Raw genomic sequence first — 15,939 nt, 5'->3', positions numbered from 1 at the left:
ATTGATTTTAACCCTTTTAAGTTCCAAGGTCATTGGAGCTGAGGAGATGATTCATCTGGGCATAAGGGCACCTGTTCAAACGGGAGAAGTTGAACTTAACCCTCTGAAACCCATGTAAAAGCTGGGCATGGCCCTATGTGCCTGTAACCCGAGTGTTGGGGGCTAAAAGAGGTAGCTATCTCCCAGGAGCTCATTGGTCAGCTAGGCTAGCCAATCAGAACACATCAGGTTCGTGAGAGACCTTGTCTCCAGGGAATAGGCAGAGAGTGATAAAGACACCAAGCATTCTGTTTCAGTGCTTATATAAATACACCCCAGACACATATAGCAACACACATGGTTTATATGCATATACCCCAGACACATATAACAGCACACAGTTTATATGCTTATAGCCCAGGCATATATAACAACACATATATAACAACACACATGGCACACACCTACCAAAATAAAATTTTAATTAGAATGTGTACACTGATGTAGGGTGTTTTATAAAGCATTCTGAAGCACAAGACTACAGCTGGCAGCTGTATATAATTTAACTATAGTGAGTGTCTGTTGGAAAAGCTCTCTTTATGTATTCTTCTCAAAGCCATGCTTCCTTGCCTTTAACTATACTTACAAGAGACGCGTTTTGTGATCATCCCAATATCCTTGAGTTGAGGCCTGTTTGAGAAATAGGTTAAACTAGATATGATTTCAGATAAAATTCATGATTTTCCCCTACTCACACTGCAGCTAGATTGTCTAGAAGTGGGTAGCATTGAGTATTGACTCCATCTCAGAATAAGTAACCCCAGAACAAGGCTGGGGCTTCAGTGACCTCAATTCATACATGATATTTGTCAGTCTACAAATAATATACCTTGATATCTAGAACAGTCATAAAGAAAACATGCCTTCTTAAATTCTATGAAAATACTCTGTTGGGTATTTTCATCTTTACGGTCCATTTATTCCTGTTTTACTGAAGCCAAGGACCCAGGGACAGCACACAGATGTCTCTCTTATTCGTAACCCTTTCCCTCTGCAGCAGATCTGGCATCAGGAAACCCTGGTGGCTACAGACACACAATGTTGCTGGTCGGTCTGGGACATTGATCATTCCTTTACCACATGCTGGGTTATTAAGCCTGAAACAGCAGCCCATAGACTGTAATAATATTTTTATTACCATAATCTTGTGTCTAGCAAGGCATTTGGAAGGCCCTTTGGGACCCAAGTGAATATAAACAGACTAGTTTTTCCCTTGACCACAAAATCAAAACCAAACAATAACCACAACACAAAAACACTATAAATACATTCCCTGGTGGTTGAGGCAATTAGTGAGAACTGGCCAAGGAAAGTCTCCCCCTTGCTTTTTTCAGAGAGGCCTTTTTGTAACAGGTCCTGATTTCGTCCCTCACTTGTCTTTTCTGAATGTAGATGTAGACAGGCCTGAATGAGTCCTCGATGGCCTATAGTGCCTATTCTCCTTCAAAGCCACACCAAATCACCTGGGAACAAAAGACAGCGTATTTTCAACACACCCGAGGGAAGGGAAGTCTTTTAAGATTCTATCAGAAAGCATTTCAGCATCTGACAAGCCCAAAGGCCAGGGGATCCTTATTCTAATCTCGTTAAAGTATCAACAGACCTCCTCGATTTCTGCAGTTATGAACATGTCCTACAGCTGGTCACCGATGCTGACGTAGCCTCTTCTCTGTTATTTCAGTTTCCCCACAGTCTTTCACACCAGAGAAAGTTGGTAGGGCAGAGAACTCTAAACCACAGGTTGGTAGATGATACCAGCCATAGCATTTTGTGAAAATCCTTACCAATCACTTATTTTATGTTTGCACATTTCTGACATGGGGACTTGCCGGACAACTTCTACAACCTCTTCCTCATCCTCTGAAAGATGTTGCCTCAAATAAATATTAAACTTATTTTTTTTGCAAAAGACACAGATAAATATTGAAATCATGTTTTAAAATTCATTGTTGTTTCCAAAACATTTCATGGGCGATTTGCTATTTCGAAAGCTCCAAGAAGGCCCGTATAGTTCTGTGCAGTTCTTAGATGTAACTGGTGAGAACTTCGAATTGTAAAAGCTCTTAAAGATGAAAACAATTAGTGAGTGGAATCTATGGTCCACATGAACATATTAATCAGTAATTTAACATTGCCTCTGAATAAAATGAAGCCCATAGTGTATACAAGAATGATTGTGTCTTTTATCTTAAAAACAACATAGTTCTTCTGTGTGTATCTTATAACTTGATCATTAGTGGACATTCATAGTGTGCTGGCCTGATTTATCCTGAGAGAACACTCATCTTTCATTTAGCTCCACCCAATATTATGGGAGAAGAACAGAATGTCTCTGTCCTCATTAGCCAAACTGTGGAGTTATTTTGTCAAAGTGATGCTGTTCCCCCACCTACTCTGATGTGGTTCAAGGATGGCCGCCCTCTGCTGAAGAGACCGGGTCTCAGTATCTCTGAAAATGGAAGTGTGCTTATGGTAAGGCTGTAGATTCATTTCCAGTTCCCAAGCACATGGTTTCAGTGTTGTGTCTGTTGAACATGCTGATCATTTATAAATGTTCTATTGCCATCTAATACGATTCTAGGAACTCTATTTAATAGCCCCAAGTATATTCTTAAGATAGCATTAACTAATTTGATATATAATATTAAATATTTAGTCATTCATTCATACGTTAGCCAGAAACCGTCTAAAAGGGGACAGATATTATAAAAGTACTTTAAGAATTTCCTTATGTATACTCATTCAACCAATCAGCAACAGCCTACTTTAGTTGCTCTGGATAAGGTTGCCTCTCATATCTTCAGCATCTTGTAATCTTACATAAATCCACACAAAGTTAAAATCACTTCATCCCAGATGTGCAGAACTGATGTAAATTTGGGTTATGACCAAGTGGATGGTACTGAGTATTTGGAGAGGGGCAGCAAATGGTGAGGCTCTGCTTATAGGGAAGAATGTTGGGAGACAACCTAGTTTTATAGCTCAAAGAGGAACAAAATTTCTGACTAAGGAAAGCAAGTAAGTTAGGTCATAGGAGATAGAGAAGTTCACAAAGTGAAGGTTTGAGAGAACATTGACAGGAAGTTCATCCAAGTCAAATTGAACTGGCGTTTGAAGAAGGCTGAGGAATTAGGCTGAAGGAACCCAAGGGTTCGAACGTCCGTAACCACAATGTATATTTGTAAAATTCTGCTAATAGCACAACTGAGAAAATGAAAGTATAGACAAGCAATGTGTCCTCTTGCCAAGGAGCATACACTGAAGTGGAACACAGGGAGCGTAACTCCGAAACCCATGTTACTAGCTACATATCGTCTCCTTCCTCAGGAGGATTGTTACCGACAACCAAGAATATTTAGGAGGTAATGAGTGTCTGCATGTGGGAAAGGCAGCAGGCTAAAGAGACTTCCCAAGGAAGACCGACGCACCGTGATGAATAGGATCTCATGCATGCTAAAGAAAAGGGGTGGGGAGGCAGCACCCCATGAGCAAACTTGAGCCTCGGGACCACAGGTAAGACCAACTTTTCTGCTGCAAGAGACCTGCCTGGTGAACTCCAGACACAGGCCCACAGGAACAGCTGAAGACCTGTAGATAGAAAAAACTACACGCCCGAAAGCAGAACACTCTGTCCCCATAACTGGCTGAAAGAAAACAGGAAAACAGGTCTACAGCACTCCTGACACACAGGCTTATAGGACAGTCTAGCCACTGTCAGAAATAGCAGAACAAAGTAACACTAGAGATAATCTGATGGCGAGAGGCAAGCGCAGGAACCCAAGCAACAGAAACCAAGACTACATGGCATCATCGGAGCCCAATTCTCCCACCAAAACAAACACGGAATATCCAAACACACCAGAAAAGCAAGATCTAGTTTCAAAATCATATTTGATCATGATGCTGGAGGACTTCAAGAAAGACGTGAAGAACTCCCTTAGAGAAACACAGGAAAACATTAATAAACAAGTAGAAGCCTACAGAGAGGAATCACAAAAATGCCTGAAAGAATTCCAGGAAAACATAAATAAACAAGTAGAAGCCCATAGAGAGGAGTCACAAAAATCCCTGAAAGAATTCCAGGAAAACACAATCAAACAGTTGAAGGAATTAAAAATGGAAATAGAAGCAATCAAGAAAGAACACATGGAAACAACCCTGGATATAGAAAACCAAAAGAAGAGACAAGGAGCTGTAGATACAAGCTTCACCAACAGAATACAAGAGATGGAAGAGAGAATCTCAGGAGCAGAAGATTCCATAGAAATCATTGACTCAACTGTCAAAGATAATGTAAAGCGAAAAAGGTACTGGTCCAAAACATACAGGAAATCCAGGATTCAATGAGAAGATCAAACCTAAGGATAATAGGTATAGAAGAGAGTGAAGACTCCCAGCTCAAAGGACCAGTAAATATCTTCAACAAAATCATAGAAGAAAACTTCCCTAACCTAAAAAAAGAGATACCCATAGGCATACAAGAAGCCTACAGAACTCCAAATAGATTGGACCAGAAAAGAAACACCTCCCGTCACATAATTGTCAAAACACCAAACGCACAAAATAAAGAAAGAATATTAAAAGCAGTAAGGGAAAAAGGTCAAGTAACATATAAAGGCAGACCTAGCAGAATCACACCAGACATTTCGCCAGAAACTATGAAAGCCAGAAGATCCTGGACAGATGTCATACAGACCCTAAGAGAGCACAAATGCCAGCCCAGGTTACTGTATCCTGCAAAACTCTCAATTAACATAGATGGAGAAACCAAGATATTCCATGACAAAACCAAATTTACACAATATCTTTCTACAAATCCAGCACTACAAAGGATAATAAATGGTAAAGCCCAACATAAGGAGGCAAGCTATACCCTAGAAGAAGCAAGAAACTAATCGTCTTGGGAACAAAACAAAGAGAAGAAAAGCACACAAACATAACCTCATATCCAAATATGAATATAACAGGAAGCAATAATCACTATTCCTTAATATCTCTCAATATCAATGGCCTCAACTCCCCAATAAAAAGACATAAATTAACAAACTGAATATGCAACGAGGACCCTGCATTCTGCTGCCTGTAGGAAACACGCCGCAGAGACAAAGACAGACACTACCTCAGAGTGAAAGGCTGGAAAACAACTTTCCAAGCAAATGGTCGGAAGAAGCAAGCTGGAGTAGCCATTCTAATATCAAATAAAATCAATTTTCAACTAAAAGTCATCAAAAAAGATAAGGAAGGACACTTCATATTCATCAAAGGAAAAATCCATCAAGATGAAGTCTCAATCCTAAATATCTATGCCCCAAATACAAGGGCACCTACATACGTAAAAGAAACCTTACTAAAGCTCAAAACACACATTGCACCTCACACAATAATAGTGGGAGATTTCAACACCCCACTCTCATCAATGGACAGATCATGGAAACAGAAATTAAACAAAGACGTTGACAGACTAAGAGAAGTCATGAGCCAAATGGACTTAACATATTTATAGAACATTCTATCCTAAAGCAAAAGAATATACCTTCTTCTCAGCTCCTCATGGTACTTTTTCCAAAATTGACCATATAATTGGTCAAAAAACGGGCCTCAACAGGTACAGAAAGATAGAAATAATCCCATGCGTGCTATCGGACCACCACGGCCTAAAAATGGTCTTCAATAACAATAAGGGAAGAATGCCCACATATACGTGGAAATTGAACAATGCTCTACTCAATGATAACATGGTCAAGGAAGAAATAAAGAAAGAAATTAAAAACTTTTTAGAATTTAATGAAAATGAAGATACAACATACTCAAACTTATGGGACACAATGAAAGCTGTGCTAAGAGGAAAACTCATAGCGCTGAGTGCCTGCAGAAAGAAACAGGAAAGAGCATATGTCAGCAGCTTGACTGCACACCTAAAAGCTCTAGAACAAAAAGAAGCAAATACACCCAGGAGGAGTAGAAGGCAGGAAATAATCAAACTCAGAGCTGAAATCAACCAAGTAGAAACAAAAAGGACCATAGAAAGAATCAACAGAACCAAAAGTTGGTTCTTTGAGAAAATCAACAAGATAGATAAACCCTTAGCCAGACTAACGAGGGGACACAGAGAGTGTGTCCAAATTAACAAAATCAGAAATGAAAAGGGAGACATAATTACAGATTCAGAGGAAATTCAAAAAATCATCAGATCTTACTATAAAAGCCTATATTCAACAAAACTTGAAAATCTGCAGGAAATGGACAATTTCCTAGACAGATACCAGGTACCGAAGTTAAATCAGGAACAGATACACCAGTTAAACAACCCCATAACTCCTAAGGAAATAGAAGCAGTCATTAAAGGTCTCCAAAACAAAAAGAGCCCAGATCCAGACGGGTTTAGTGCAGAATTCTATCAGACCTTCATAGAAGACCTCATACCAATATTATCCAAACTATTCCACAAAATTGAAACAGATGGAGCACTACTGAATTCCTTCTATGAAGCCACAATTACTCTTATACCTAAACCACACAAAGACCCAACAAAGAAAGAGAACGTCAGACCAATTTCCCTTATGAATATCGACGCAAAAATACTCAATAAAATTCTGGCAAACCGAATCCAAGAGCACATCAAAATAATCATCCACCATGATCAAGTAGGCTTCATCCCAGGCATGCAGGGATGGTTTAATATACGGAAAACCATTAACGTGATCCATTATATAAATAAACTGAAAGAACAAAACCACATGATCATTTCATTAGATGCTGAGAAAGCATTTGACAAAATTCAACACCCCTTCATGATAAAAGTCCTGGAAAGAATAGGAATTCAAGGCCCATACCTAAACATAGTAAAAGTCATATACAGCAAACCAGTTGCTAACATTAAACTAAATGGAGAGAAACTTGAAGCAATCCCACTAAAATCAGGGACTAGACAAGGCTGCCCACTTTCTCCCTATTTATTCAATATAGTTCTTGAAGTTCTAGCCAGAGCAATCAGACAACAAAAGGAGGTCAAGGGGATACAGATTGAAAAAGAAGAAGTCAAAATATCACTATTTGCAGATGATATGATAGTATATTTAAGTGATCCCAAAAGTTCCACCAGAGAACTACTAAAGCTGAGAAACAACTTCAGCAAAGTGGCTGGGTATAAAAGTAACTCAAATAAATCAGTAGCCTTCCTCTGCACAAAAGAGAAACAAGCCGAGAAAGAAATTAGGGAAATGACACCCTTCATAATAGACCCAAATAATATAAAGTACCCCGGTGTGACTTTAAGCAAGCAAGTAAAAGATTTGTACAATAAGAACTTCAAGACTCTGAAGAAAGAAATTGAAGAATACCTCAGAAGATGGAAAGATCTCCCATGCTCATGGATTGGCAGGATTAATATAGTAAAAATGGCCATTCTACCAAAAGCGATCTACAGATTCAATGCAATCCCCATCAAAATACCAATCCAATTCTTCAAAGAGTTAGACAGAACAATTTGAAAATTTATCTGGAATAACAAAAAACCCAGGATAGCTAAAACTATCCTCAACAATAAAAGGACTTCAGGGGGAATCACTATCCCTGAACTCAAGCAGTATTACAGAGCAATAGTGATAAAAACTGCATGGTATTGGTACAGAGACAGACAGATAGAACAATGGAACGGAATTGAAGACCCAGAAATGAACCCACACACCTATGGGCACTTGATTTTTGACAAAGGAGCCAAAACCATCCAATGGAAAAAAGATAGCATTTTCAGCAAATGGTGCTGGTTCAACTGGAGGTCAACATGTAGAAGAATGCAGATCGATCCATGCTTATCACCCTGTACAAAGCTTAAGTCCAAGTGGATCAAGGACCTCCACATCAAAGCAGACACACTCAAACTAATAGAAGAAAAACTAGGGAAGCATCTGGAACACATGGGCACTGGAAAAAATTTCCTGAACAAAACACCAATGGCTTATGCTCTGAGATCAAGAATTGACAAATGGGATCTCATAAAACTGCAAAGCTTCTGTAAGGCAAAGGACACTGTGGTTAGGACAAAATGGCAACCAACAGATTGGGAAAAGATCTTTACCAATCCTACAACAGATAGAGGCCTTATATCCAAAATATATAAAGAACTCAAGAAGTTAGACCGCAGGGAGACAAATAACCCTATTAAAAAATGGAGTTCAGAGCTAAACAAAGAATTCACAGCCGAGGAATGCCGAATGGCTGAGAAACACCTAAAGAAATGTTCAACGTCTTTAGTCATAAGGGAAATGCAAATCAAAACAACCCTGAGATTTCACCTCACACCAGTGAGAATGGCTAAGATCAAAAACTCAGGTGACAGCAAATGCTGGCGAGGATGCGGAGAAAGAGGAACACTCCTCCATTGTTGGTGGGATTGCAGACTGGTACAACCATTCTGGAAATCAGTCTGGAGGTTCCTCAGAAAATTGGACATTGACCTGCCTGAGGATCCAGCTATACCTCTCTTGGGCATATACCCAAAAGATGCCCCAACATATAGAAAAGACACGTGCTCCACTATGTTCATAGCAGCCTTATTTATAATAGCCAGAAGCTGGAAAGAACCCAGATGCCCTTCAACAGAGGAATGGATACAGAAAATGTGGTACATCTACACAATGCAATAGTACTCAGCTATCAAAAACAATGACTTTATGAAATTCGTAGGCAAATGGTTGGAACTGGAAAATATCCTGAGTGAGGTAACCCAATCACAGAAAAACACACATGGTATGCACTCATTGATAAGTGGCTATTAGCCCAAATGCTTGAATTACCCTAGATGCCTAGAACAAATGAAACTCAAGACGTATGATCAAAATGTGAATGCTTCACTCCTTTAAAAGGGGAACAAGAATACCCTTGGCAGGGAATAGAGAGGCAAAGATTAAAACAGACACAGAAGGAACACCATTCAGAGCCTACCCCACATGTGGCCCATACATATACAGCCATCCAATTAGACAAGATGGATGAAGCAAAAGAAGTGCAGGCCGACAGGAACCGGAATTAGATCCCTCCTGAGAGACACAGCCAGAATACAGAAAACACAGAGGTGAATGCCAGCAGCAAACCACTGAATTGAGAACGGGACCCCCGTTGAAGGAATCAGAGAAAGAACTGGAAGAGCTTGAAGGGGCTCGAGACCCCATATGTACAACAATGCCAAGCAACCAGAGCTTCCAGGGACTAAGCCATTACCCAAAGACTATACATGGACTGACCCTGGACTCTGACCTCATAGGTAGCAATGAATATCCTAGTAAGAGCACCAGTGGAAGGGGAAGCCCTGGGTCCTGCTAAGACTGAACCCCCAGTGAACTAGACTGTTGGGGGGAGGGTGGCAATGGGGGCAGGATGGGGAGGGGAATACCCATAGAGAAGGGGAGGGGGGAGGGGGATGTTTGCCCGGAAACCGGGAAAGGGAATAACACTCGAAATGTATATAAGAAATACTCAAGTTAATAAAAAAAAGAAGAAGAAAGAAAAGTGGTGGGAATATCCTGGGAATTATGACGCTGTTTTAATAAAGGAAATAGTGATCCAGAAAGGAAAGGTCAGGCCAAACTAACTAAGCAAAGATGGCTGAGGCAGCCGAGCTATATAACCAAAAAGTGTGGGTGCTGCTCGTGCTCAGAGGATGAGTCTTATGTTCTAGAAAGCACCTGGCAAGATCTCAAAGCTTAGATGTGGCTGAATGACAGAGAGAGGCATTCCTGTGAACATAAATTTCAGTGTGTGTAGATGTTCTTTTCTTTAGGTAATGGGGAATTAATCCTTAGATCCACTGATGTCTTCCATGAACCCATGCCAGACCACCTGGGATGTACAAGTCCCATTGGCAGGAGTAGAGAGAAAACCCATACAATGAGACATTCTACAGAACCCAACCCTAACTAGTTAGTGAATACCTTCTTAACAGTATACCCAGCATTTTCCTCACACATGAGAGTAAATTAAACAATGGAATTTGGCCCTTTTTCTTTCTTTTCTTTTTTCTTTTGCTACGAGTACCCTAGGCACTTCATTCGATGTTCGTCCCTGCTTTCCAAAACACCAACATCCCCATTCTAAAATCTTTCTGTGAGCTCTACAGTGTGGTGGCTTCCTTTGCCTTGCTGTAGACAGGTAACTCGACAGAACAGCCTAAATAAAGAAGAAAAAAGAATTTATCTGGGCTTATCTTTTTAAAACATTCCAGCCTATTATAACTGAGAGGGGATAGTAAATGGCACTGGATGGAATATCAGAGATTGTGAAGAAGCAGAGAGAAACGGAGGCAGCTGGGGCCGGGTCTGACCCTCAAGGGCGTTACCACAGTGGGCTGATTTATTCAGAGACATGGACACCTCACAGCATGATGGTCCCACACTGGCACTGCGAGCTAGTGAAAACATTTTCAGAAAATTTTACCTCTAATTTTCATATCAATTTTATAGTGAAAATTTTACTTAATTTCAAGAGTCTCCCAAATTTAAATTCCAACTTTGCTCAAAATTCAAGTCCAAAGTCTCCTCTGGACTGAATACAGTCTCTCGGCTGAGAGCGTTGCAACAATTTTCTAAGTGGCATCCTTTCAATTTATAATGGCAAGGAACAAACAGCCTAATTCTAAAAGAGAAGAGTGGAGGTATAGTAAAATAAAATATGATGTGGCATAAAGTCTCATTTCTAATTCTTCGTTTAAAATCTTCACTTCCTCAAATGATGAAATGAATTTTACATTTGACTTACTCAGAAAATGAAATTTTTAAATAAAGGGATATACGGTGGGGGAAGGGGAGGTCGTTTTTAAACATGACCTTGATTTGTTTTATTTGAGATTGAAGATGCTCAGGCCGGAGACACTGGTCGATACACCTGTGAAGCGACAAATGTTGCTGGGAAAACAGAGAAAAACTACAACGTTAACATCTGGGGTGAGTATAATGAGCGCTTGTCAAGGGCAGCATAGGGGAGCTTGTGATTTGCTTTTCCTTACTGCTTCCAGTTTTAAGCTGCGTTTCTCCATTGCAGCTCTTCTATGGAAATGATCGGTTTCCTGAGTAGCTACTCCATGCAACGATCCAAACCTCATTTAGATGAGCCGAGGCCCTGAGCCTGAACCTGTCAGTCATTTCGACTTCTGTGTGACACGGTTCCTCTCAGGCCTAACGTACCTGTTAGTGTTTACAGCCAGGGCTTCTACTGTTGGGGTTTTTCTAGACACTAGTGTGGGGTTTGTCAAGTGAGAGTAAATTAAAAAGCCATTACATATGCAAATTGTGTTCATGCCCTGTAAGCTAGCAGAGGACACTGCACTGCTAGATAAGAGGCTATTATCACTCGAACCTTTTAACATTTGACACTAAGATAGTGTACACTGCCTTGGCTGTGACTATCTATCTGCTAACTTGTTTAAAATGCTCCCATTTCCAGCTCTTTACCGTTATTTTAATTATCACTTTGCATCTCTTTGTGGCATACAGTCTCATTTTTAGTTACTTGTTTTCAATTTTCACTCCGTGAAATGCTTAAATGGGTTTTACATTTGACTCGCTTAGAAAAGTGACATTTTGAAATAAAAAGATATGTAAAGTTTCTTCTTAATTTTGACGGACAATTTAATCTTTTAATTTTTAAAACTTTATTCATTATTGATTGTTAAAGTAATCTATATTCACAAAAAATGACGAAATATAATAGGAATGGAACCCCCAGAGCTTAGCAGCAGAACCATAGCCACGGCCCTGCTTTGGAGGCTCCTTTCCACACATCTTGAAGCCACACATCCACTGCACCAGTCTCAGGTACTGGCTTCTGGTCGTCACCTTTTTTTCTTTGCCGAGTTACTTCTTATAGTTTCTGCTAAGAAAATCCCTCGTGCTGAAGCTGGAAAATTGGACTCTATCTTGCCAAAGTCTGCATTTCTGGTGGAGATTGGTTCTGAATTTCCTCAGTGATCCTTACCTGCCTTCAGTTAGACTCCTGTGCTTATTGTCGGGCCCTTCTTTTCTTTTTGTTTTGTCTTTTTTTTAATTATTGTTCTTGGATATTTTGTGTATTTGCATTTCAAATGTTATCCCCTTTCCCCCCCTCTCCCATAGCACCTTCTCCCTCCCCCTGTTTCTATACAGATGCTCCCACTTCTACCTACCTATTCCCACCTCAACGCCCTGACATTCCCCTAAATTGGGAAACAAGCCTTCACAGGACCAAGGGCTTCTCCTCCTATTGATGCTGGACAATGCCATCCTCTGCTGCATATGTGGCTGGAGCCATGGGCCCCTCCATGTGTACTAATTGGTTGGTGGTTTAGTCCCTGGGAGCTCTGGGGATTCTAGTACATTGATATTCTTTTTCTTCCTATGGGGTTGTAAACCCCTTCAGCTCCTTCAGTCCTTTAACTTCTTTCTCCATTGGGGACTCCGTGGTCAATCCAATGGTTAGCTGCAAGCATCCTCATCTGTATCAGTAAGGCTCTGGCACAGCCTCTCAGGAGACACCCATATCTGACTCCTGTCAGCAAGCACTTCTTGTCATTAGCAATAGTGACTGGATTTGGTGGCTACATATGGGATGGATCCCCAGGTGGGGCAGTGTCTGGATGACCTTTTCTTCAGTCTCTGCTCCACTCTTTGTCCCTGTATTTCCTCCAGTGAGTATTTTGCTCTCCCTTCTAAGAAGGACTGACACGTCCAATTGTTGGTCTTCCTTCTTCTTGAGCTTCATTGATCTATGAATTTTGCTTAGGTATTCCGAGTTTTGGGACAATATCCACTGATTAGTGAATACATACCATGTATGTTCTTTTGTGACTGGGTTACCTCACTCAGGATGATATTTTCTTGTTCCATCCATTTGCCTAAGAATTTCATATAGTCATTGTTTTGAATAGTTGAGTAGTATCCCATTGTGTAAATATATCACATTTTCTGTATCCATTCCTCTGTTGAAGGGTATATGGGTTCTTTCCAGCTTCTGCCTATTATCGGTAAGGCTGCTATGAACATAGTGGAGCTTGTGTCCTTGTTATATGTTGGAGTATCTTTTGGGTATATGTGCAGGAGTGGTTTATCTGGCTCCTCAGGTATAGCAATGTCCAATTTTTTGAGGACCAACAGACTGATTAGCAAAGTGGGTGTACCAGCTTGCAATCCCACCAACAATGGAGAAGTGTTGAACATTTCTTTAGGTGCTTCTCAGCCATTTGGTATTGCTCAGTTGAGAAGTCTTTGTTTATCTCTGTACCCCATTTTTAATAGGCTTATTTGATTTTCTGGAGCCTAACTTCTTGAGTTCTTTGTATATATTAGATATTAACCCACTATCAGATGTAGGATTGGTAAAGACCTTTTCCCAATCTGTTGGTTGCTGTTTTGTCCTATTGACAGTGTTCCTTGCCTTACAGAAACTTTGCCATTTTATGCAGTCCCATTTGTCACTTCTTGATCTTAGAGCATAAACCATTGGTGTTCTGTTCAGGAAATTTTCCCCAGTGCCTACTGTTTGAGGCTCTTCCCCACTTTCTCTTCTATTAGTTTCAGTGTATCTGGTTTTATGTAGAGGTCTTTGATCCACTTGGACTTGAGCTTTGTACAAGGAGATGAGAATGGATCAATTTGTATTCTTCTTCTTTTTTTTTAATTAACTTGAGTATTTCTTATATACATTTCAAGTGTTATTCCCTTTCCCGGTTTCCGGGCAAACATCCCCCTCCCCCCTCCCCTTCCTTATGGGTGTCCCCCTCCCAACCCTCCCCCCATTGCCGCCCTCCCCCCATAGTCTAGTTCACTGGGGGTTCAGTCTTAGCAGGACCCAGGGCTTCCCCTTCCACTGGTGCTCTTACTAGGATATTCATTGCTACCTATGGGGTCAGAGTCCAGGGTCAGTCCATGTATAGTATTTAGGTAGTGGCTTAGTCCCTGGAAGCTCTGGTTGCTTGACATTGTTGTACTTTTGGGGTCTCGAGCCCCTAATTTGTATTCTTCTACATACTGATCTCCACTTGAACCAGTACCATTTGTTGAAAATGCTGTCTTTTTCTACTGGATGGTGTTACCTACTTTGTCAAACACAAAGTGACCATAGGTGTGTGGGTTCATTTCTGCGTCTCCAATTCTATTCCATTGATCTGCCTGCCTGTCTCTGTACCAATACCATGCACTTTTTATAATGATTGCTCTGCAATACAGCTTGAGGTCAGGGATGATGATTCCCCCAAAAGTTCTTTTATTGTTGAGGATAGTTTTCACTATCGGATTTTTTGTTATGCCAAATGAATTTGCAAATTGCTCTTTAAGTTGGAATTTTGATGGGGATTGCATTGAATGTGTAGATTGCTTTCCACAAGATGGTCATTTTTACTGTACTAATCCTGCTTATCCATGAGCATGGGAGATCTTTCCATCTTCTGAGATCTTCTTCGATTTCTTTCTTCAGATACTTGAAGTTTTTGTCATACAGATATTTCAGTTGTTTGGTTAGAGTCACACCAAGGTATGTTATATTAGTTGTAACTATTGTGAAACATGTCCTTTCCTTAATTTCTTTCTCAGCTTGTTTATCCTTTGATTAGAGGAAGGCTACTGATTTGTTTGAGTTAATTTTCTATTCAGCCACTTTGTTGAAGTTGTTTATCAACTGAAGGATTTCTCTGGTGCAATTTTTGGTGTCACTTAAGTGATATTTTGACTTCTTTCTTTCCAATTTATATTCATTTGACCTCCTTTTGTTTTCTATTTGCTCTGGTTAGGACTTCAAGTACTATATTGAATAGGTAGGGAGAGAATGGGTAGTCTTGTCAAGTGATTTTAGTGGAATTCCTTGAAGTTTCTCTTCATTTAGTTTGATGGCTGTATATTGCTCTTACTCTGTTTAGTTATGAGCCTTTAATTCCTTATCTTTCCAAGACTTTTATCATGAAGGGGTGTTGAATTTTGTCAAATGCTTTCTCAACATCTAATGAGATGATCATATGGTTTTGTTCTTTTAGTTTGTTTATATAATGGATAATATTGATAGATTTCTGTATGTTAAGCCATCCACACATCCCTGGGATGAAGTCTACTTGATCATGGTGAATGATCATTTTGTTGTATTCTTGGATTCCATTTGTGAGAATTTTATTGAGTATTTTTGTGTTGATATTCATAAAGGAAATTGGTTTGAAGTTCTCTTTCTTTTGATGGGTCTTAATTGTGGCTTCATAGAATGAATTGGGTAGTGCTCCTTCTGTTTAATTTATTTTGTGGAATAGTTTGAAGAGTATTGGTATTAGGTCTTCTTTGAAGGTCTGATAGAATTCTGTCCTAAAACCATCTGCTCCTGGGCGTTTTTTTTGGTTGAAAGACTTTTAGTGACTGCTTCTATTTATATACAGATTTTGGGACTGTTTAGATGGTTTATCTGCTCCTAATTTAACTTTGGTATGTGGTATCTTTCTAGAAAATTATCGATTTCATCCAGATTTTCCAGTTTTATTGAGTATAGGCTTTTGAAGTAGGATGGATAATTTTTTTAATTTCCTTAGTTTCTGTTGTTATGTCTCCATTTTCATTTGTAATTTTTGTTAATTTGGATACTTTCTCTCTGTCCTCTGGTTAGTCTAGCTAAGGGTTTATCTATCTTGTTGTTGAGTTCCTGTTTTTTTTTTATTCTTTGTATATAGTTCTTTTTGTTTATACTTGTTTGATTTCATCTCTGAGTTTGATTATTTCCTGGTATTAGGTCTACTCCTCTTGCTTCTTTTTGTTCTAGAGCCTTCAGCTGTGCTGTCAAGCTGTTAGTGTATGCTCTCTCCAGTTCCTTTTGGAGGCACTCGGTTTTCTTCTTAGCACTGCTTTCATGGTGTCCCATAAGTTTGTGTATGTTGTGCCTTCATTTTCATTACATTCTAAAAAG

The 15,939-nt window shown here is 39.8% G+C and overlaps 1 protein-coding gene across 7 annotated transcripts in view; it reads left to right on the top strand.

Moving 5' to 3' along the window:
* The window catches only part of Hmcn1 (hemicentin 1), a 469,150-nt gene that overhangs the window by 306,284 nt on the left and 146,927 nt on the right, over positions 1-15,939 (top strand). For all 7 annotated transcript variants that reach the window (XM_039090457.2, XM_039090458.2, NM_001271292.1 and 4 more), the window contains 2 exon segments: positions 2,336-2,511; positions 10,880-10,976. In XM_039090457.2, the coding sequence (XP_038946385.2) occupies positions 2,336-2,511; positions 10,880-10,976 (273 nt within the window).

The sequence above is a fragment of the Rattus norvegicus genome, chromosome 13, assembly GCF_036323735.1.
Source record: "Rattus norvegicus strain BN/NHsdMcwi chromosome 13, GRCr8, whole genome shotgun sequence".
In the NCBI taxonomy this organism is placed as follows: Eukaryota; Metazoa; Chordata; class Mammalia; order Rodentia; family Muridae; genus Rattus; species Rattus norvegicus.
This window is presented reverse-complemented; position numbering and strand designations above follow the sequence as displayed.